We start from the raw sequence: 23,778 nt of genomic DNA, 5'->3' as shown, positions 1-23,778 counted from the left end.
AACTTAATATGAGTTTGGAAAATAACTCAGCAGAGTAAGAAAGAAAGAAATGAAAAAAATAAAATAAGTATCTTGCCACGATGTTTGCGCCACTATCCCCCCCCCCAACCCCTCTTACGATTTTGTAGAGAATTCTTTCCAATAACTTTATTGTTCCGAGTAACAAACGTCATTCAGAAAATACAAGGATTATCTCTTTCCAGTTTTTTATATCGGGACCATCTGGTTCCACCAACTCTTTCAATTAAGACGAGAAAAAAGGAAAAAAAAATGTAGCAGGGGCTATAGGAAAATGGGGGAGGTAACTTGATTGGAAAGGACAGCCTATCCGCTAGTAATTTCTCTCGCACACACCCTCCTACCCCCAGCTACCCCTATTCACAGCCCATACTAACTAAAAGATATGCATGATCAGGAGAGGTTAGGGTTGACTCAGATCTGCGTCTTCTCTTCTCTGTGAATTATAAACAAGGAACACAGAAATGGAACAGACAAGTAAACGCAAGTAAGGCTTCTAGCCAAATCTTCTCTTGTCTTGACTTGTACCCCCCCCCCCCACCCTTCTTGTTACAGTGTATCAGCCACGTAGTGTTCACAAGCTGAAGACAGGAAGCCCGGGGCCCTAATCAAAATCTCTGTGGGTGTTTGCATTATTGAGAAACGTCTCCTTCCCTGCACCGTCCTTCAGACGGTGGTCACCTAACACGAATCTCCATTATTCAACCACTTCAGTTCACTCGGCTCAAACACGCAAACAGCAGAATGTCATGTTATAAAACAGAGCACTGCTTTACTAGCTTCAAAATAAATAAAAATACAAAAAAAACCATCGACAAACTTGCCCTCAATAAAAAACACTGACAAAGAAAAGAAGAAATCGATAATCGTTTCACGAAATGACAATTACTGTTTTTCCTACATGAAATATCTTACGTAAAGGATATTTCATTCAAATTACTTTCCCATAAAAATATACTCAGTTTAAACACTTTAAGCAGAAACGATTACCAGAACATAAAGAAATCAAAAACACAATTATCATATATCACATAAATGAAAAGCATCGATTTCAGACAGCAGTACTGACGTTCTATTCCCAGTCATATCGAGTCTAAACTCTACGTTTCAGGTACAAGTAGAGTGCTGGCAGTTTGCGGACGACGTAATAATAACTACAAATTAAAAAAATCAAACCAGTTCCGCTACACGCCATGAAATCACTTGTGGGGGGAGACATTATATCACCTATTCGTTCTTGATCTCGGCACTAGATGGGGTGAGTGGTCAGCGTCACGAACCAGCCGCGTTTGGTGGGCCCCAAAGTCAGACACGAAGACTTAGAAGAAGAATCCTTGACGATGTTAGCACCTACGAAACGTCGGAATACACGACGCAACAACACACAAGACAGGTAACTTCCTAAAGTTATAACCTGGTACCTTACTAATTAAAAATTCGTTTAATTTTAAAAGTTGTCTACGAATGTAAATGTTTTGTTTCGTATCCAAGACAACGTTCACAAATCGCTTCTGTCATGGTGATTACATTACACGTCAATACATGGGAATGGATCACAAAACGCACTTTTAAAACACTAAACATGGGACAACGATTAAATTTAAAAGCGATCTTTGGCAGTTTACAAGACAGACTAAGTACATTCTTCCCCTCTGAGTTTAAAACATGTTTACTGCAGGTGGAAACAGAGATATTCCATCGTGAGGACATAGTTTTGTTGGCTCGCCCAGTGTTCAGGGTCTCTTTACGGGCAGACAGCGTACTTAAGAAAATTGGAGCGTTTGTTATTTACTAAAAACAACCTTAGTTCCAACACAAAATTGGCAGTGATCATGGAAAGAAAGAGATCCAAACACTGTAATGTAGAGGGCCAGCCAAAAACGAGAACACGTTCTAATCACAGCAGATTATAAGATGGATGTTACACACCGTCAGACACAACTACAAAAGATACCGAAAGAGACTGACTTAATGGGAACAAAGCGATGTTTCACAAACACACTAGTCGATTGTCTTCACAACAAAGAACAAAGAAAATTTTTACCCATCATAATACCTGTACGTGAACACACGAGTTAAATAAGCCGAACATTCAAAGTGACGGATTTGTACGAAAATAAATATTTTAATTTAAAACCATAAAAACTTTATTGAGATTTACAGAGAATAAGTTTGCCTGTTCTCTGAAATTTCGTTTCAGTTTGATTTTAAATGCTGTCAATACTGAAAGCTAGCTTTTAGTTTCATTTTACCAAAAATTCACGTGACACCCACGTTTAAAAAAGAACAAATCGTCTACTATTGAAACACAAATACAAATAGACAAGTTAACACTTTGAAGCCGAAACCTGTCTAAATAATATTTAATAATTCAGTTCACAACTCAAATAAAACAAATTTTTCCATTACAAAAATCAACTGGTTAACACTGTTTAAGGAAATAATCCGTGTTTACATTGAAAATCATACGAAACCCTATAACACAAAATGCACTGCTACTGACTGTTAAAGCGGATGGGCTTTAAAGGGTTAAAATCTTAAGATCAGAGGTGTGTGTGTTCAGGAATCATACACCTCGAGAACATTAAAAAAAATTGATATTCATGAAACCGCTTCATCAGGATTCCTATTATCAAGATACCACAGATCGAAGACACCTAAATCATGACTCTAATATCCCACGTGTTGCCCAACGAACAAAATTTCTTATCGGAATCTTAGAACAATGTACAAATCACGTCATAAAACATACAACATCGTAATGCATACTGTCAACTGTTATTTTGTCTAGTACAATAACCATCCGTTAATTTAATACAAACCTGTAAGCATAAAACATTTATATATTTAATAAATACTTCTAAATCTCTGCTTGTTTGCCCCCCAAAATAAATCTGATTATCAATTATAAGATTTTTTCCAAGAAAGATTTGTCATTTAACACAGAATTAAACATTCCAGTACCTGTGACATTTTCAAAGAATCAATTAGCGACGGATATCAAAGTCTTAATACGTTCAGATGAGATCTTTCTTGGTAACACGCGTTTTAAAAAGCCGATATATATATATATATATATATATATATATTTACCTGGTCTTGATCGTCATATTCAATGTTGCCGTTGGGGGTAGTGGCTGCTGAAGGTCTCTGTGACGTAGATAAGTTGATTGCACCGTCCCCATCTGTTTCATGGTCCATCATGCATTCATCCTGAAAAAGGGAACGTTAAAAGATAATAGACTTTGACAGAGTGTGGTTATTAATGTCAGGGCACAATTTAACGTCTTAGGGCAAATCACCTTCTGGTGTATCTCAACTAATTGTCACCCCCCCCCGTCTAGAAATGCATGACTCACGGCGGAGAGCTACAAAGTTTTGCCAATACGAGTCAAATATAAAATCAATTTACCTATAATATAGAATTAGATTATACTGAAGCGTAATGTTGTGAAGACGACAAATTATCCTGATAAAATACCCCATAATACATCAGTTCATGCCGAGAGCCGAGAAGCTGAACTTGAGTTAAACTTTATCAGCGGACGCTCTATGTTAATTCACTCAGCCAAAAACATAACTAAGCCTATAATAATGAATAATACAAAAGGACGAGTTGGAAACTACGACCAGATGTTTTACAAGTAAGACAAAAAAAAAACGCATTTAAGAAGAAATTAAGAAACGATTAATTTCATATAATACTTAGCATAATTCATTTCAGAATATTTGCCTTCCCGTTTTATATCTAAAAGCATAAAGGTTAAAATACGAAAACCATAATACTACCTTTTGTTTTGTATGGGTATGAAATTTGGTCTCTTACATTACGCGGATATAATACATTGAAAGTTTGTGAAAACAGAGTGCTGACAAGTTTCCTGACAAATTTAAAACACACGTATGTTTGAACTTGCCAGTTTCCTGTTATACTCTCACACGTCACACAATTTTGAACGGGGGGCAAAACACAAATTTCATGTCCCACATGGAATTTAATGGGGGGCGTGAAGGGGGGGGGTCTCGTTTTTCGCCACTTCAAAACTTCGCTCGTACAAACAAGAACAGAATTCTCTAATATTTTAGGTGTTTCTTCCCCCAAAACTCCGGTACACTCTGTCAATTTCGAGTAAAATCACGTAAACATTTATAACACGTTTCCTTTCGCAGGAGGATGTAAGCGTGCAAAATCGGCACAAGTTTCACAAAGCGAACCGATCATTTAAACTAAAATATCGTTTTGTGGAGTAACTGCCGATTTTTTCCAATCGATTTTAGTTCGATCTGTGTTCCCTAGGGTACACTTACCCGCGCCCTGCAAGCCGGCTGCATCATAACAACGTGACTTGGAAGCAGATAAGATCTGGCCTAAAATTCAGGGGGAGGGGTGTTTGCACTTTAAATGTGAATACATTCTTCCATTTTGGTTAACAGAGGAGTATCTTTAACCTTTGTTAATCTACCATCCACCTCTCGTCAATTACCAATTTCTTAACTTCTTTCTATTAGACTGAATAATTTATATGCCATTCACACAAAGCGCTCTTAAGATACCTTAAAAATGAATTAAATTAGGGTAAAGCGAGCCTTTCGAGCGTAAGAAAAGATATAAAAAAATTACAAAAATTACTTCCTTGGATTAAATATCACCAGGAATGTTACACTCAGTTTAAATGAACGAGTCGGTATTTTTAACATCACAATAGATTTTCTACTTATATTTATTAATCCATTCATTTGTTTAAATCTTGTCAGTCTAATCACAATAAAACTCCTATTAAATATTAAAATATTACTATAATACTATTAATATTTAATAGGAATTTTATTGTGATTTAGACTGACAATATTTAAACAAATATATATTTATCACAATATGACGCAACTTTATCATCTCAATCCATTTATTTTAAATCTCTAGCTTTTATTCTACGATGTTTTTTTTTTTGTAAATTGCGCTGATAATTTTACGCGAGGTTTAGTCAAAGCAGAGTGTCATTTTAAAATTTCACTTGGTTCTATGGAACTCTAAGGTTCGTGCAGTGCTCACAGGAGCCCGCCACATGTCCCTGCTTCCACGTACGCCAGGTCTCCCAAAATCATTTCCCACTTCACGTAGCGTCAGGTGAAGAACGAAATATGATTTTATTCCTGGGAGTACAGACTCTTTACAAGCCTCGTGTTACTTCCTCGTTCCCATGTTAACATTTCGTTAGGTACAACAACTTTAGACTGAGTCTTCCTCGCTGTACCAGCCAGGGGCAAAGTGCTCGTGTTAACCGTGTTAGCTGGGTGACGCCCAACCCCTGGGACCAACCCTTGTAACCCACAAATGAATTTTAAGTAACTGTAACTCAGTACAAATACGTCTGAAGGTTTTATGCATAGTGACTTGAAATGAGCCCGTAACTTTTGTATACTGATTTTCGAGAGAGATAGAGGTTTCACACGTACTTAACATAAAAATTCACTTCTTAAAATAATAAATGACGGAGCAGGCCTTTTATATACACGTGTGCACAAAGATTAAAATGTCACGTAAAACACATTACTACAAAGGATTCTCAAAACAAACATTTGCAAATAACACCTAAAACAAAAATTGTAATCCTGGGGTCTCGGGTTCGATTCCCGGCGGTGCCCGAATTTTTAACTTGTGTTGGGCAAGGCCGTGGTCTAGGCAACACGGAGTTTTCCTCCGTGGCATCCCAACAATTACTCCATTCACACACAGAAGAAGGCAATGGCAAACCACTTCTGGATCATCTGCCAAGAACGTATATGAACAGGTCCCAGTCCGAGAAAAGGATGGAAGGATCCTGTTCATATGGACCTGTCGTCAGACAGAACACTACAAATAAAAAAACGTGGTTTTCCTCAAACCCCACTGGATAATAACTTAAATTAGGCCACAACCATTTCCGTCCACTTTTAATTCATCATTCTTATAATTCAACGCTTTAAAATCTGACCTACTGACAACGTCGTTAAACAAACCGCAAAATAAATAAACATGCCACTACCAAATATTAAATAATTTTCTATGTTCACTTTTCAAGTTATAGTTTTCATTTGTTAAATTCTTTCACAGTCGCGAGTAACGTAAAAAATAAAGATATAATATTACAATAAATTATTATATTATTCCCAAATTTCTATATTTCTCGTTTACCTAGAAAATAAGATGGCATATACGAATTTTTTTCTTCTCTGGACCAATTTTTATAACCAGGTCATTAAATATTCGCTACAGGCTAACAAGTTTCGTTTAATCTTCGTGCGAAACATGAAGGCATCCTCCTGCATTCTGGCTTCATCTGACACTTCCCTCGACAAAGGGAATAAAAAGACCGGCGTCCCGACACCCAGTCGATATCCACCACAAATCGCCGATCGGCTCTGGTCACCTCGACGCGTGACAGAGGAAGAAGACAGTCGAAGGTCATTTCTTACACCCCCCCCCCACCCCCCGGGGCGGTCATTTATCCCGTTCAAGCAAAGAAAAGGCATCCGAATGAACCAGGATAATAGGGTGGCTTTATCTTCTGTGAGGGTGCGGTGTTGTCAGGGCGGAAGGGGGCGAGGTGTCTGGCGGAGACCCCAAGCGAGAAAGATTTTCCACTAGCGCGAGACGAAGATAGACAAGGCCCCAGTTAATCTATTCCCCCGGCTGGAACTGCTAACCTTGCACCGCTGAGAAGTCGGAACTATAGTCGGGGAGGGTTTCCGTCATGTCGTCGGCCAGTTTTTTACCCTCCGTCAACAATAGACTTTGCCCCCCTCCCCCTAATGGAGGGGGGGGGGGGCGAAAAGAGAAGAACAGAATCCCAAAAATACCTCTTCTGTCCGCTGCCCTCGTCTGCCCCACCCACTCTGAACCCTCTGGCGAACTGGGCTGACCACGGGTAATCCAACGTTCGTGTGGCTTCATCCCTCGAAGACCTCCCTTTCACCACACCCATTCCTTCTTTTCCACCCTTTCTCGGAAACAAAGCAGCAGCCGGCAAGGAATCGAAGTGGTCTTTGTGTCGTCTCAATAGACGAAGATATTGTCCCCAGCTTTTATCGCGACTTCAAATGAAAATGACAAATTAACGAGCCACAACACAACCTCCACTCATTTTCGACGCCTTCTATTCTAAAACTATCTTAAATCAGCCACCATTTTGGAAAATTAAGTACATCGTAATATTTTTAAGTAATGTAGTCACATTTAACGGTGGTCTAGCGGTTAGAACGCTGGCCTTGTAATCCTGGGGGTCTCGGGTTCGATTCCCGGCGGTGCCCGAGTTTATAACTTGTGTTGGGCAAGGCCGTGGTCTAGGCAACACGGAGTTTTCCTCCGTGGCATCCCAACAATTACTCCATTCACACATAGAAGAAGGCAATGGCAAACCACTTCTGGATCATCTGCCAAGAACGTATATGAACAGGTCCCAGTCCGAGAAAAGGATGGAAGGATCCTGTTCATATGGACCTGTCGTCAGACAGAACACTAAATAAATAAATAAAAATGTAGTCACACATTTCGCGTGATGGTGACATAAGCTGCAAATTCCGGAATCTGTGTACAGAGCACCAAAAAATATCTGACGTTAAAAGTAATTAAATTAGTGTACAAATTTGGAAATTTCAAAATGAGGAACCTGGTGATTTATACACGTCACCAAGTATTGTGAATAGTTCTGTAACAAGCCAATTAAAATTAGTCGAACAAATTACAAAATATAACAAACAAATTAACAATCTACAGATGTTACGCGAGAAAATTACGTGATAAACGTGAACTTGAAAGACCAACGTCACAATAAGACGAATAATCATTTAAAAACTTGCCAGTAAGCGTATGGAGGGATAAATCAAAATGACTCTGACCAGACTTCAATTGGTTTGATTCTTTTAGTCTTAATTTAGGTGTTTTGCATCACTCGTTAGTCCTTGTGAAGAGTTGGCTACGAAACTTCAAACTAAAAAGCCCCGACCATGCTTTGCCACTGGGGAAAGGACCCCCGGTACCCATTGGACAGAAGACAGTGTGGGCTCCAGATCCGGTCTCGACGAACACCGGAAAGTGTGTTTTCCAGTGCCAAGATTTGCCTCGAATCCTCTCATACGCCTTCACGGTACATCGTCCAGTAAAAAGGATAATTCTACAAGTCTCAGGGCAAAAATATTAATAAAAAAAATTCCCAACACGCGAAAGAAATCACTCCAAATTGACGCACGTGCAACTTACAACACGTGTTTCTCAGTGCACGCCGGAGACGACGAGCGACTGCAGTCATTTGTCTCGGCCAACGGAGACGAAACACGGCGAGCAATTTGCAATGGCAGGGGAGAGAAGGCTATTAGGTCATGTTAGTATTTATCGCTCCTTGCTTTATATACCACGTAATCAATAATGCAGAAACTATAATTTTCTACGATTCAGACATGAAGGTGCATTACGTCAACGGAACACATGTGACAAGGTTGCTGCCATGTTGCCAGACTTATTCAAACACTGTATAGCCATCATCAGTGCCATCTCGCTACTCGGCAACGTTGTTTCTGGGTTTTAACCTTAAATAATTTAAAAAAAAATCTCTAAAAAAACAAACTAGATGCAAGAATGCTAACCACTTGCCTGTGACGTTCGGAATCCTGATCAGTTGATACAGTTATAAAGTTTATTGAAATAAGCACGTAAGTACAGTGTTCAATATAATAGCTGAAAACGTATTATTATTATTTAGTGTTCTGTCTGACGACAGGTCCATATGAACAGGATCCTTCCATCCTTTTCTCGGACTGGGACCTGTTCATATACGTTCTTGGCAGATGATCCAGAAGTGGTTTGCCATTGCCTTCTTCTGTGTGTGAATGGAGTAATTGTTGGGATGCCACGGAGGAAAACTCCGTGTTGCCTAGACCACGGCCTTGCCCAACACAAGTTATAAATTCGGGCACCGCCGGGAATCGAACCCGAGACCCCAGGATTACAAGGCCAGCGTTCTAGCCGCTAGACCATCTGATCTTATTATTATTTAGTGTTCTGTGTGACGACAGGTCCATATGAACAGGATCCTTCCATCCTTTTCTCGGACTGGGACCTGTTCATATACGTTCTTGGCAGATGATCCAGAAGTGGTTTGCCATTGCCTTCTTCTGTGTGTGAATGGAGTAATTGTTGGGATGCCACGGAGGAAAACTCCGTGTTGCCTAGACCACGGCCTTGCCCAACACAAGTTATAAATTCGGGCACCCGAGACCCCTCAGGATTACAAGGCCAGCGTTCTAAGCGCTAGACCACCGTGGCCATCCTGAAAACGTACATTTAGAAACTGTTTCCGTACATCAGATATCCTGGAATAAAGATTCTTAAGATGTTTATGGAGAGGAACTTGTAAATCTATCGTTCTTCCAAATGATAAAAAGGAATTCATAAAGAGAGAGAGAGTTGCATTAACTTATTTTCGCCTTTCTATTATGTGTCATGCACATTCCATATTCCGAGCACGCAGTCACAATGGAAACTTCCCCCATTTCACTCATGCAAGAGAATTCGGACGGACAAGAAGAACTTCATATAGACTAGAAGATGAATGACCAATGGCAAAGACCACCACAGAAATCCTTCGCGATTTTCCGAGTAATCCACATTGTGAATTATAATGGTACAGACACCGAATCCTTGGGGGTGCTGAGACCATTTCTTAAAAGCATATAAACAACTCGCACGCACGCACAAACACAACTCCCATGTTTTTCTATCAGCCTATGAAGTTAAGTCTTCGTAACTTCAATTCGACTTATAATTACACGTGTAACAATTACAGAAATAAGTAATCTCATAAACCTACTTAAGCCTACTTATTAATCTAGAAAAGAAATCCAGCTAGCCGGTTGAATCCAACACAAACCATACCAACTAAACCTAGTAGGTCTATATTTTAATAACATCGTATAGTCTCCCAGTAAATAAGATTGGTGGGCATACTGTAGTTTCCGTGAATGGTTATTAAGAAGTTCAACTCACTGCCCATGTCAATAAATACAGTTTCAAAATCGTATTTTTTATAGATAAATAGATAACCAGATATATTAACATTTGACTAAGATTTTAGTTTTAAAATCTCTGGGTGAACAAGAAAGTTTAATTCTGGTTATATTTTAAAACTATTTGAATACATTTTCTGTTTTAATACCGAAGTCTGCAGCTTAGCCTGAAGACAACTTCAGTATGACTCAACAAATTGTCTATGCGTGAAGACACATCGATTTTACAGCGAACATCGTGCAATATTAAAAATAAAACCGAGCAAACTGTTTATGTTATTTTCTGTCAAGAATCAATATCGCAAATTCGAAGGCCTCTTATAAGTGGTTTTAACCTGAGTTACGTTACATCTTAATGTGTGGGAAAGAAGGGCAGATGTTTGTTACTCAACACCCTCTAACCTATTTCGATTCAAAATTACTTCGTAAAAAAAAAAACCGAACAATTTATAAGGTACAGACACTTCTAAATAACATTCAAAAACATTTTATATGTTGGGTACCTAAGACTTCTCGATTAAAATCATAGAAGGTTCAGAGTAAGAGAATTTCGACAACTGGCATGTCTCCTTCATCAAGGCCTCTTACCTACAAAGGACAACTTAAAAATTTTCTGAAACACGCCATGCCAAAAACAATGACCGAGATTCGAACCCACAATCCCAATAATTAGGCATTAAAAAAATCACCGCTCATCCACTGTCCACTGTGATGTCCAACGACGTCGGTATGCCCAAATCGTGTCTCACGACGTTCATGAAACTCTATCATCTTCACTTACATTTCAAAATCGACGGAGGGCGTCGTTTTTCTATCATGTAAATGACGTCGTTTGGCATTGCCACGACGACTGGCGTCTGGTCAGTTTTCCAACCTCGCGTACGATGGCACTCCGCGGTTCACTGTACCAAACACGGCGTCTTTTTAAGGCGTCGCAGCGTCTGGCACACGTTTACCAGCGCCGTCTCCAGTGACATTTATAGGCACACGTGGTCTCAGCTGACATCATGACAGTCGGTGTCGACTTGTCAACATCCGTCGAAATATATCCGGAGTTTTCATTGGCTTATTCTGTAGTTCTAGTCGACGTCTCAACGCCTAGCGTCGCTACGCTCCACTTAGATTGTCGAACGTCTTTTCCTATGACAAGCCAACGAGCATATTCGCTAATTATTGTGTCTTTATGTCATAACGGATGGCCACGGTGGTCTAGCGGTTAGAACGCTGGCCTTGTAATCCTGGGGGGTCTCAGGTTCGATTCCCGGCGGTGCCCGAATTTATAACTTGTGTTGGGCAAGGCCGTGGTCTAGGCAACACGGAGTTTTCCTCCGTGGCATCCCAACAATTACTCCATTCACACACAGAAGAAGGCAATGGCAAACCACTCCTGGATCATCTGCCAAGAACGTATATGAACAGGTCCCAGTCCGAGAAAAGGATGGAAGGATCCTGTTCATATGGACCTGTCGTCAGACAGAACACTAATAATATTAAGATGAGGTGGTCTAGCGGTTAGAACGCTGGCCTTGTAATCCTGGGGTCTCGGGTTCGATTCCCGGCGGTGCCCGAATTTATAACTTGTGTTGGGCAAGGCCGTGGTCTAGGCAACACGGAGTTTTCCTCCGTGGCATCCCAACAATTACTCCATTCACACACAGAAGAAGGCAATGGCAAACCACTTCTGGATCATCTGCCAAGAACGTATATGAACAGGTCCCAGTCCGAGAAAAGGATGGAAGGATCCTGTTCATATGGACCTGTCCTCAGACAGAACACTAAATAAAAATAAATAAATGTCATAACGATTGGCAATATAAATCATTGTAACAGTTACAATGTAACATAACCTAAAAACAGGAACCTAACCTAAAACTTCACGAAGAATGGGAATTTCGAAGCTATAAAAATAATATAAAATTTTAAATAAAATTATGCCTACAGATGTATGATTACTTACATTACGGAGAGAGTAAAAAGTTATGAAATAAATACGAAAATACAAATAAACGTAAGGAACACACGCAAGATGATAAACCGACAAAGAATCCATAAGGCGTATTCCTTTTTATACAGAATCAGTCCATTTAAGCGTGGCCCTCTCCTGACAAAACAACTTCGCGGAGTGTCAGCACTTTCTAGACGCTTCGCTCTACGTTGACGTGGGAAATATTTACGCGGGACAAGCCAGGCGGACGAAGATTTCCGTGGCATACCACAACTGGACCACGACGATGACGTAGTGAAATTCTTCAATTTATCATTCCTCCATGTCACATCTCATCTCCCAGGCATTGAGACTATTGGATAGTGTAATGAAAAATGAAGGCAGAGCGAGATGATGCATCTCTGCTTTGGTGCCCCCAACTTTGCTCTGCGTAGGCAACAACTAGACTTGAGACAGCCTCACAAACAGCACCAGGTATCCTCGCTTCTATTCTTACTCGCACTGACCTGTCTGAAATTCTACTCTGAACTTACTTGAACCTCCGCTATTTTTACTTACGAATACACAAAAAAACAAATCCATTAGTCTCTTAACAAGAAAATAAGCTCGAAGGATGCGAGTGAAAATATGATAATATTACGCCTTTTTCTAGATATATTCTCTTGAAAATACCTTTGTCTACTTCACTAATGACAGACCTAAAGTGAATTCTACCCTGAAAATTACAGAAAAAGTATATCAAATCTAAAACTTCTTGACGATGGTGAAGAGTCAATTGAATAAAAATTTTCTTGGATATTATCCATCGTCTAGTAAATATAAAACGTAAAACGACGTTTCGGAGATGGGAGATAGGGATTAGTTCTATCTAGTGGGGTCCAACTATGTAATAACCTGAAGACGGAGATAGAGTCCCATCTCCGAAACGTCGTTTTACGTTTTATATTTACTAGACGATGGATAATATCCAAAAATTTTATTCAATTGCAGAAAAAGTGTTCACTGCAATCATTAAACGAATGAAAGTAAAAAGTGGACTTATCAACAGACGGTAATACGAAAAAAATGGCGTACAGCCGTGTAGTCTGTTTACAGACGTTTCAGAGGTGCTTGCTGTCTCCATCATCAGAGAAATAAACTAATTATGGTTAACCCCTGCCCTTAGGTTCTTACATCAGCTTCGTAATATCGCGGTAACTTATTTACTATTTATAACGTAATGAGTGTAGAGCCTTAAAAGTAATCTAGAGTAACAAATTTAAACAAATACCTTTCATTAGAAAAAATATGATTTCAAAATAATTATATTTTTTCATATTTTTAAGTGCTTTGCCATGTAACAGTTATCTTTAAGCGGAAGTAAATCTCGATTTAAAGAAAACTTCTATGTTATTCACACTATAAGGCTGAAACAACACGAGTCCACTGACATAGAACTGTAATGCGGTTTCAGGTCTCGATATAAATGCTCTACCTGTTCATAAAAACAAATTTATTCATAGGCATCAGATTCGTACCAATTTGAACAAGTAGCTTATTCTAATGGCGTAGTCTTTATGTCTGAAAAAACTACGTCTTCCGGGTGTCTAACGTGATCAACAAAGCCAGTAGATATACATACCCAAACACAATGCACTTTCTCCAAAATCCCCGACACTTAAGATTTTATATTATTTTAAGATGTTTATAAATTTTAAACCCACAGATCAGGGGTCGGAAATTTTTAATTACCGCAGAAAAAAACCTAATAATAATGTCACGAACATAAACAATAATTTCTTTATCAAATTCTGAGGTCTACTGGCCTAGTCTAGTGGCCCTCGGTATGAAGCATTTATAAAATGACGTGCGGATAACGCCAACCAAAACATTTCTGGACATAAATATGCGTTTAAGGTTTACATGCGTCATGTTTGTGTTTTGGATTAAAATATATAATAAAATACAGGTCAATACACAAAACTATATTTGGGTGTTAAAATTTTAAATTTAAATGTTAAAATTTTAAATTTTAACATTTAAATTTAAAATTTAAAATTTAAAATTTAAATGTTAAAATTTTAAATTTTAACATTTAAATTTTAAATTTTAACACCCAAATATAGTTTTGTGTATTGACCTGTATTTTATTATATATTTTAATAAATATGCGTGTAACACTTCATCCCACGACGATTAATAGTAAAAATAATTCCTACGTCATATTTAATTGCGGTCAAGATAACATCAGCTGGCTTAGCAGCGCGGTCCTATTACGGAAACTAACCTTCGAAAGGCTCATCACATATAATCTCCTATTCCGCAAAGGCGGAATAAATTATGTTCGGTTAAAACTGTACATTATCACATCATGTATAATGCATCAGGTAACCGCGGATCGGGTGAGGATTCTTTTATTCAAAAGTCATTTTCTCAACACGTTTTACAGCCTCCACTCACCGTTATCTTCAAACCACGGACACACAAGACACAGAAGAGAATCTGAGCAAAACTGTCTCTGTCACAAAATTCCATCCATGTTTCAAAGTCATTCGAAAAACAATTCACATTTTACAAAATCAAACCTCATTTCAATCTAATTACACTGGAAATCCTGTGTGCCGTTGGAGAGCAATCAGGATTTCGTAATCCGTTGAAGAGAAAAGAGACCTGATTTGGAAATGTGCGGTTTGTTTCAGACAAGACGTCTGTCTGCCAACTCCTCAAACCCTCACACCTAAACCCCCCCCCCCCCAATCACGAAACTAAATGGGATTTCTTTCGAGAGTAATTACCTCTTTCCGATAGCAAAATCCTTCTTTTACTTCAATCAAAGTCCTGGTAATCCTCGCATTTAACAGTTACCCTGCGTTGACAATGACACTGTCAAGTCGACAAAGATCACGAAACCAAATACCGGGACCAGAACGAAATTTAAAGACGAAACTCAAAAGACGCGACCAACAGAGCGAATTTAAAACTAAAGGAATTCAGGCCACAACAGAAGACACCAAAAGTCTCTTCCTCGTCGTCCCAAGATCGAATTCTTCGGGGCTCGAGCAGAGCAAATCCATTCATCAACATGGGAACATCTTCCTGAGCTAAATCAAGTGGCGATCTCGGGTGAAAATCTGAGGTGGGGAAGGAGGTATAATGTAGAGGGGGGAGGGGGAGAGGTAAGGAGTGAATCTCCAATTATCACGACTCGTCAAACACAAGTAGGAACCCTCTCAATCGAAAACTCACGGCCCAGAGTTGCTTTATTGCATCAAGTCTGCGCAGGTCTAAGGAGAGAGGACCATATCACCCGCCACCCCGCGGGGGGGGGGGGGGGGGGGGTTTTGCAAAGAAAAAAGGAAAAAAAAAAAGATGGAAAGAAGGAAAATACACGAAGGAAATGTAAATTTCCAGTGATGTGGAACGTAGAAAGAGACCCGGTAGGAGTCTATTGGCTGCTGGGGAGACGGTTTGACTTGCAAGGTGGGGGGCCCTCTTCGGGGGGGGGGGGGGGGGGAATCTCTTCGGTAGGAACACAGCAAAAAGGAAATTATTTCCTCGTTCTTATTCTCCTTTTATCTTGACAATAGCACGTGATGGGATACAGGCATGGACCCACTCGGAAATTCTTACCACTGCAAAACACTTTATTATATCGGCAAACGAAAATATATACAAAAAAAAATTCTTTATTCTAAATCCGTGCCCCCCTTGCCATGTAATTAAACACTAGATCTAAAGTTTTGTTCGAGAATAACAAGACTGTGTCCGTCCTTACGTCAGTACCGACGGATTGGAATGACCATCATGCATATTCATTGTCCTTAACACTTTGAAGAAAAGAGTCTCTTTGGAACTTTGGCAGCCGAGGGGGCCCCCATTCTTCATGAGTGAATACGAAGCAGCGATGGAATTATCCAAAGAATTCGGAGATGAACCAGTCCCAGTGCCATTTCGCCAATCACAAATACCATGAACCCGAGCCTACGATGTGTTAAGTCGGCATGGCAGTCTAGTATCATATTATCAGTCAGTTTGTGGTAATCGATGACGTTAGTTATGTTAAACTCCTCAGGACTACAAACCAAATCATTTAATTAAAAATGAATTCAACATCCCATTTAATTATATATTAATACTTGTCCGTCTAATCACAATAAATTCTTATTAAATATTAAAATATTACAATAATTAACATTTTAAAATATTTAAAAATATTAAATGATGTTCTTTATCGAAATATTTCGATAAAGAACATCATTTAATATTTTAAATATTTTAAATGTTAATTATTGTAATATTTTAATATTTAATAAGAATTTATTGTGATTAGACGGACAAGATTTAATATAATATACTTATTATATCACAATATGACGCAACTTTACCATCTTATCCCATTTAATATAATCAATATTTTTCAAAGGTTTTGCCAAATCTGGAAGACGGTAAATGTTTTAAATCCTACGGACCCCAACTTCTGAAAAAACTCTCATTTTCTTGTACAAAACTGTACTCAAGAAATTTCCCTTCTACCTCAAGAAATTTACCTTCACATTCATCGCCGTGAGAACCTCAAATCTCGCTAAATGAACACCCAGGACTACGTAACATTTAAAATGTAATTTTACATTGATATTGTTAAACTTCCGTCAAAAATGACGGAAAATCTTAAGAAGTATACACACGGTCTTAAATATTATTCCACAATTCTTAAAATCATCTGTTAACAGGATTGCCATAACGATTATAAATATTATTCGGAACAAAATTCCCACACAGCGAACGATTACCAACCAACACATCCCTATTTTTACAAGACATAAGTCCCAAAATCCCGTATCATCCAATGACAAGACGTTCAGCCTAAGTGTCTTTATCTATCTATCGTACTCATAGTTCGCTGTGACACGTATGGCTTCCATTCTAATGGTACCCAATTCGAAACCAGGCTTGGGGCAGATTTTTCTGTTTCTTGTATTCAACATACTCTCCACGTGACTGCAAATACTACGCTAAGTTATTGTATCTGACCTATAACGTGGACAGATGGGTCACTAGTATCAGCAACCCTTAGCATTTTACGTGTCTGAACATTTTTCGTACATTCCAACACGCAAAATCGTCAGTTCTGATACAAATGCAATCAAACCTAAGGCCAATTTACAAGATTCTGACTAATTAATAAAATTATGGGTCACATCTCATTACTAAATTCACCGCCATCTAAGAAACGACTGGTTAATTAACAAGTTCCATCTCAGGTTTTCCCAGTCAAAATTTTATATAAATAATTTCTCACGTGCCCACACGTGAGACATGTCAGAGGTCATACTGCCTCCATCATCAGAGTATGAAGATTTCTGTCTTCTGGGTTGTTGCGCTTTGGAGTCTGGTCGATATTAACCAACGTTTCAGAGGTCATACTGCCTCCATCATCAGGGCGATGAACAACAACAACCCAGAAGACAGAAATCTTCATACTCAACGCTGTCAAAACCTCAAAACATAAATATATAATTTATAAAATACTGTATACGTTATAGTGTTCACGAGGTTTATTATTTGTTATACGTGAAAATGTTTACCTTCGGATGTCTCCGCAGACAAAATACGTCAAATTCATACACCAGAACGACAGTCATAAGTTATTCGTCACACATCTGAGAACAAGTTCTCTGTTACACTCTCCTGGTTCAAAAAGGAAAATTTCTGTTGGCTTAGGTTTGATCCCTGAAAGGGGGGACCGGGGGGGGGGGGGAGACTAGCCGAGAAGCGGATGGCGAAACGAGATCAGCTATTGGGAATTTCATCCAAGTTTTGCTGGTCAGTTTTGGGACGTTAATGCCCATAACCTAAATCGACGAAAGGGGGTTGGTTGGTATGGGGGCGGTCTGAAAGAACGGGGGGAGGTGGAACCGACGAGTGGGCGTGTCGAAGGGTTGCGCATCCTATACCTGGTTGGACCCCTGGACGTTCCCCCCTCGCACCACCAAGTAACTTCAGACAACTGTGTTCTGTACCACGCCCATCTGTACCTGTTACAGCATTTGTAACCCGCCTTCAGGTTATCTCAGGGCTCCTTGTCATCATCTCCTGACATCACATCGACTCCCCCACTTTTTAAAAAAAAATATCTCTCCACCCCTCAATCTAACGACAAGAAACATAATTTATGTACGGCGAAAAAATGTACCAAATTCTAACAAATATGTTACTCACTTAATAAGAACATTAATTTAATTAATCTAAACAACAGTAATTACTTAATTCTCTTACGAATTATCCATTATATTCTATTTTTATACGGGCCGAAGACCAATGATTCATTAATGACGAGCGTTTGATGACGGCAAATCTATCAAACAAACCGTTTCATACCTAATTTCAGTCTGTCCACAGTGCCAAATCGCACAAGTCTTTCGAAAGTCTACAATATGTAACTCAAAATGAAAATATTTACCTCATATCACGAACAGATTGAAAACTACAAGACAAAAAATGTTTTGAAACGTTCTGAGTCACATAATGAAACTACGATAATGGATAATGTAAAATAATGTAGACAGTATTGCAAGAAATATTCAAAATATTAACAATTTTTAAAACTAAATAAAGAAAGTCGATCTTCACGAAAATTACGTATCGATACCTGACATTCTAATATCAAATTCGACTCCTAGACCATGAAACAAACATCAGAAACGTATACAGAAATCAAGGACTAATAATCGATATATCGATACGATAGAAATTATGTCCAAATCGAAAATCGTATTACAACACATAAACTACTGACGTACTACCGAGCGGACATCATTACCATTAAGAAATACAAAAAATAATTCATTTCCGGTTTAATTAATTCAACTGTCGGAGAACAATAAATTTAAAAGATATGGAAGGCTGTGGTGTCTCAGTTAAAGGAGGAATCCTGACATTTAGCTGGAGTGACTGAGGAAAAGCGAGAAAGTTGAGGATAACCTATCTGTGGGCAGAGACTTGAACACGGGACATCCAGAATGTGAAACACTCGGCCTCGACGTCGATAAATAATCTTGAATATGAATTCAATTAAAACAGTTTTATACTGTTTTGTTGTGTTTTGATTTATTGACAGTCTCGAGTACCGAACGTGGTCGAATCGACTTTAATTGACGTCCGGAACTGATATGAATAATATCTACGTGGAAAGTCGATAAAGGACTCCTTTTAGATATATTTAAAAATTCACGGGACAGCTGGTAAGCTACCTGGAATCAAAATGTGCTCAAACGGCGTCTGATTTATTCTGATTTAAACCTATTCAGTGCATTTAATTAAAATTATATGAACTGGAAAACGGATTCAGAAGGCGAGAGGCTGTCACAGAATATTTTGAGTTTGGTTTAATACACGAGAATTCGTATATATATATAAATACTTGGTGAAAATCGATATCGGCGCTCACAACTCGATTCGAGGAAATTTCGAGAATTAACATGACCACAGGATTCAAAAGTCAGATCTAGACTAATCCCTTCAGGGAATTAAAATAGAATCAAAGACAATTTGGTGTTTACCCCAGCGAAGGTCTCGGATTTTGCAGCACAAGGAACCTGTTTTTGTAAGAGAGGGATCTCAGGTTCGAATCTCGGTCTCAACATTTATATAATTCTCAGGTGGTCCTAGCTTTTCATCGGTTCCGCTAGCTAAAAATTTATTCAGCATCTAACGTGTCCCACATCCTTCCAAATTTATCAATCATAATTATATTCAGAAAAGGGCCGCCAAAACGTTTTTTTTTTGAGGGAAATTTGGGGGGGAATATTTCAGTCGAAAACGGACACGATATGAATTCACACCAAAAAGTGTTTAAAAATTACTGAGTCTTGTGATTACGAGACCATTAAATTATATCAAATCTAAAACTTCTTTACGATGGTGAAGAGTCAATTGAATAAAAAAATTTCTTGGATATTATCCATCGTCTAGTAAAATATAAAACGTAAAACGACGTTTCGGAGATGGGAGATAGGGATTAGCTCTATCTAGTGGGGCCCAACTGTGTAGGAACCTGAAGACGGAGATAGAGTCCCATCTCCGAAACGTCGTTTTACGTTTTATATTCACTAGACGATGGATAATATCCAAGAAATTTTTTTATTCAATTGGTCATTAAATTATGTTAAATATTTTTCTATATATTCGAATATATATATTTGTGTTGGGCAAGGCCGTGGTCTAGGCAACACGGAGTTTTCCTCCGTGGCATCCCAACAATTACTCCATTCACACACAGAAGAAGGCAATGGCAAACCACTTCTGGATCATCTGCCAAGAACGTATATGAACAGGTCCCAGTCCGAGAAAAGGATGGAAGGATCTTGTTCATATGGACCTGTCCTCAGACAGAACACTCTATAAATAATATAAAAACTCCAAAATATAAGAAACAGTCAGCGTTCAACTGCTTAAGTAAACGTTTCTACTGGTAGTTAAAATCATAATCGTGGACACTGTAACTGTGGACAAATGTCTGGCAATCTCTGTTATACGCCCAGGTTACGCAGTTAACAAACATACGAAAACCAAACAGAACAGCGGCCGATTAGAAGACAGTTTCCAGAAGTGGATAAGCGCCTGTTTAATCATTCATACGTGTGGGTGGAATGAGTGACGTTCTTATACAGAAAACATTCTTTGGGCAACACACAGCTTACCACATATGGCATTCGTTGACAGCCGCGCATTCTTAAAAAGAAAAAAAATAAGTGAACAACTCTTTGTTTACAAGCAAACCAACGTCTGAACATTAATTATAGAATACGAATGCCCCCATCTTCTATTTTAAGACAGCTATACACAACACGCTAGCTGAAACGATGTTCTATATTCGTTATGTCATTATACATGCCAGGTATTCTATCTCAACAAAATATAGAAGACTTATTTCACATTAATAAAACCACGTCTCGTCTGCTGAACAAAATATTTCGTCTGACAATAAATATATAAAGTAGGATTTGACGTATTCACGGTGGTGAGTCTGAAGATGTCTGTCTCTTGGGTTGTAACGTTTAAGAGGTCCCTGCTGCCTCCGTCATCAGGGCGATGAATAATGGAGTTGAATCGGTTAGTGATATAAACAGAGAACAGACAGTAAATATGATAAGCAATAAACTATTTGAAAAGCAAGGAATATCAAGTTCTGGCATCGACACAAGGACCTCAGCTGTGGAACGCAAATCAAAGCTGATGAGTATTTCGTGATTTACTGAAAATGAGGACCACGTTCCAGAATAATCAAGTCGGTTTGTCCACCAAATCCTTTCCCTTGTAATCGGATTAACTTCTCAATTCAAGATGCAAGCTGGACGATTACGAATGAAAATCTACCAGATCGAGGTAATGAGACATGTTTCGCCTTAAATCTTGTATACGGAAGGCGTAACAATAACCCAACCCACGGAAATTAACAGAATCAATTTTATCCATCGCACAAATCTGCCAACATGATCTAAGACAACTGAATTCTATGAGAAATGTATCCAAAGCCTGGAGATCGAATCCCAACAAGGTCATTACATTTTATTATTGCTTGCAAATGTAAAAGGGCCCACGTTACAGAAAACATTATTATCACTAAGATATTGTAGATGCGTCATATTGTGATTTATATAGTATTAAAAATATATTAAAATTAGCCGTCAATCACAAATATAATATTATTAAAAGATTAAAATATCATTTAACGTTCCCTATCGAGTACTCGAAAAATCAGTAATTCAGTGATAAGTTTACATACATAACACCTGATGATGGCTATATATAGCCGAAACTAGTCGCGTAAGTTCCACTTGTAAATCGAGTACTCGATAGGGAACGTTAAATGATATTTTAATCTTTTAATAATATTATATTTGTGATTGACGGCTAATTTTAATATATTTTTAATATTATTATCACTAGTAAGAGCATTCAGAATTCCAAGATAAAAATTCAGTATGAATTTTACCTTCCAAATCGTGTTTTATTAACCCGACATCTCATGTTACAAAACGAATCTAACTGCATTGGAATCCTAATTTGTAAAATAATTAAATTTGAATTTTTTCATAATCACTTTATGCCGAATTTAGAAGTAATAAAAATGAAAATCTGTGAGTAAAATAACCACAGATTGATTTTGACAGAATAAATGACTGTGCTGTACGGTCAGTGGCCATATAAAAGCCTGAGAGTACTGGGGACTGTTCTAACTGCTGGCAGACACAAGAAGGCATCAGTGTTTGCGAGGAGAGATTGTGTTTACTCATGGGACTCCCAGATGATAGGATAAGGGGGGATCCCATCGGCTTCAATTGCAATCACGCAAACATCGGATGACCAAATAGCCTGGCCAAAGTTAGAAATCCATTACTGGACAATGCCCAGTCAAAACTTAAAGTCCTTACCACTTCTGTATTTATATCTTGCGAACTTCCAGCACTGATGGAACGTTACAAGGCGGAGGCTGTCGAGTTCCTGAGGCATCTCGACTGAATTCTTAACGAGAGCTTCTAAATTTATTGTAGGTCCACGTGAATGTTTTATTATGCTTTCACGTGTCGCAAACACGGAACACAGATGTACTTCAGCGCGCTGAAACCGACGAAGCAGATGATTCTCTAGACCAGTGGTATTCAACCTTTTTTGTTCGCGTACCCCAAGATATAATTTCTCTTCAACTTTGTACCTCCAAAGTTGTTGGTGTATAATTCAAGTTATACATAGTATATAATCTACATCTAAAATAAATTAAATAAATTACATTACTCATTATTCAGTGTTTATCATAAAATAATATATTTTTTTAAATTTCACGTACCCCCTAAGATGTCTTCGCGTACCCCAGGATGAACACCACTGCACTAGAGGTAGTCTAACCCTTCAGAAGCTGGCCTAAATAATATTTAAGAATCCAGCCCGTACCGCAAAGAAAACACAACACCTCACTATTACGAAGTTCAATTTCTTAACCTTGTTTAAGGATATAATAATATAATATATAAAAAGATACAAACCCACACGTTGTTAAAAAGTCTTCTTGGTAAGTAGGGCGTAACTTACACTGTGTTAACGTGTTTCGGATAATTACAGAGACATTAACTAGATAACAATAAATAATTAAAATTTTACTGTGATACGATATTTTTATGAGTTCGGGAAGTATACACCGATTACTGAAGAAGAAATGTAAAAAGTTGTTTAGCGTGGTTTAAGGTTGGCACTTGGACGCTGTCAAAAGACCACGAATTATGGGTAGATATAGACATGAAATAATCAGGTTGTAACGTATCCGAAAACAGTAATCTGACAGTGTTCACATCGAATAAGTAAAACGTCATTTAAGTTAGCTGGTAGCCAGATTTGAACCGGGACCTTCCAAACACAAAAGCAAGACGGTCACAATTTTAGTACGATGTTCGGTACTTTCGTTAAGATAATATGAGATTGAATCAGGCTAATGAAGCATCTTAATTAATAAAATCAGGAAAAGAAACAGACTTAAACAAATTAACAATTAAATATCTTACACTGGGTGACTGTCGCCCTATTACGTAACCAAACACTGTACATTTATATAACGAAAAAAAAATATTTTTTTTTAATTCAAAGACTATTTAGAAACAATTTGATTCCACCCAAAATAATACATTTGGGGCTGAAAGACGTGTCCTAGTACGATTACAAAGAACAGAAATCACGGACTGTAAAGGAAATAAGTATTTTGGACAGAAAATTATAAACACGCTGTTTTCATAGTCCGTAGCAGGTTA

The 23,778-nt window shown here is 38.3% G+C and overlaps 1 protein-coding gene across 26 annotated transcripts in view; it reads right to left on the bottom strand.

Annotated features, from left to right (window-relative positions):
* FoxP (forkhead box transcription factor P) overlaps positions 1-23,778 on the bottom strand; it is a 475,517-nt gene that overhangs the window by 103,616 nt on the left and 348,123 nt on the right. For all 26 annotated transcript variants that reach the window (XR_015536730.1, XR_015536732.1, XM_087354642.1 and 23 more), the window contains one exon: positions 3,112-3,231. Coding sequence is in view for 24 of the 26 variants with exons in the window: in XM_087354642.1 (XP_087210768.1) it covers positions 3,112-3,231 (120 nt within the window). In the remaining 2 variants the exon portion in view is untranslated. The remainder of the gene's footprint in view (positions 1-3,111; positions 3,232-23,778) is intronic.

This window comes from Zootermopsis nevadensis, unplaced genomic scaffold (assembly GCF_977971745.1).
Source record: "Zootermopsis nevadensis isolate Lab colony 2312 unplaced genomic scaffold, Znev_1.0 Znev_ptg000023l, whole genome shotgun sequence".
Lineage (NCBI taxonomy): Eukaryota > Metazoa > Arthropoda > Insecta > Blattodea > Termopsidae > Zootermopsis > Zootermopsis nevadensis.
This window is presented reverse-complemented; position numbering and strand designations above follow the sequence as displayed.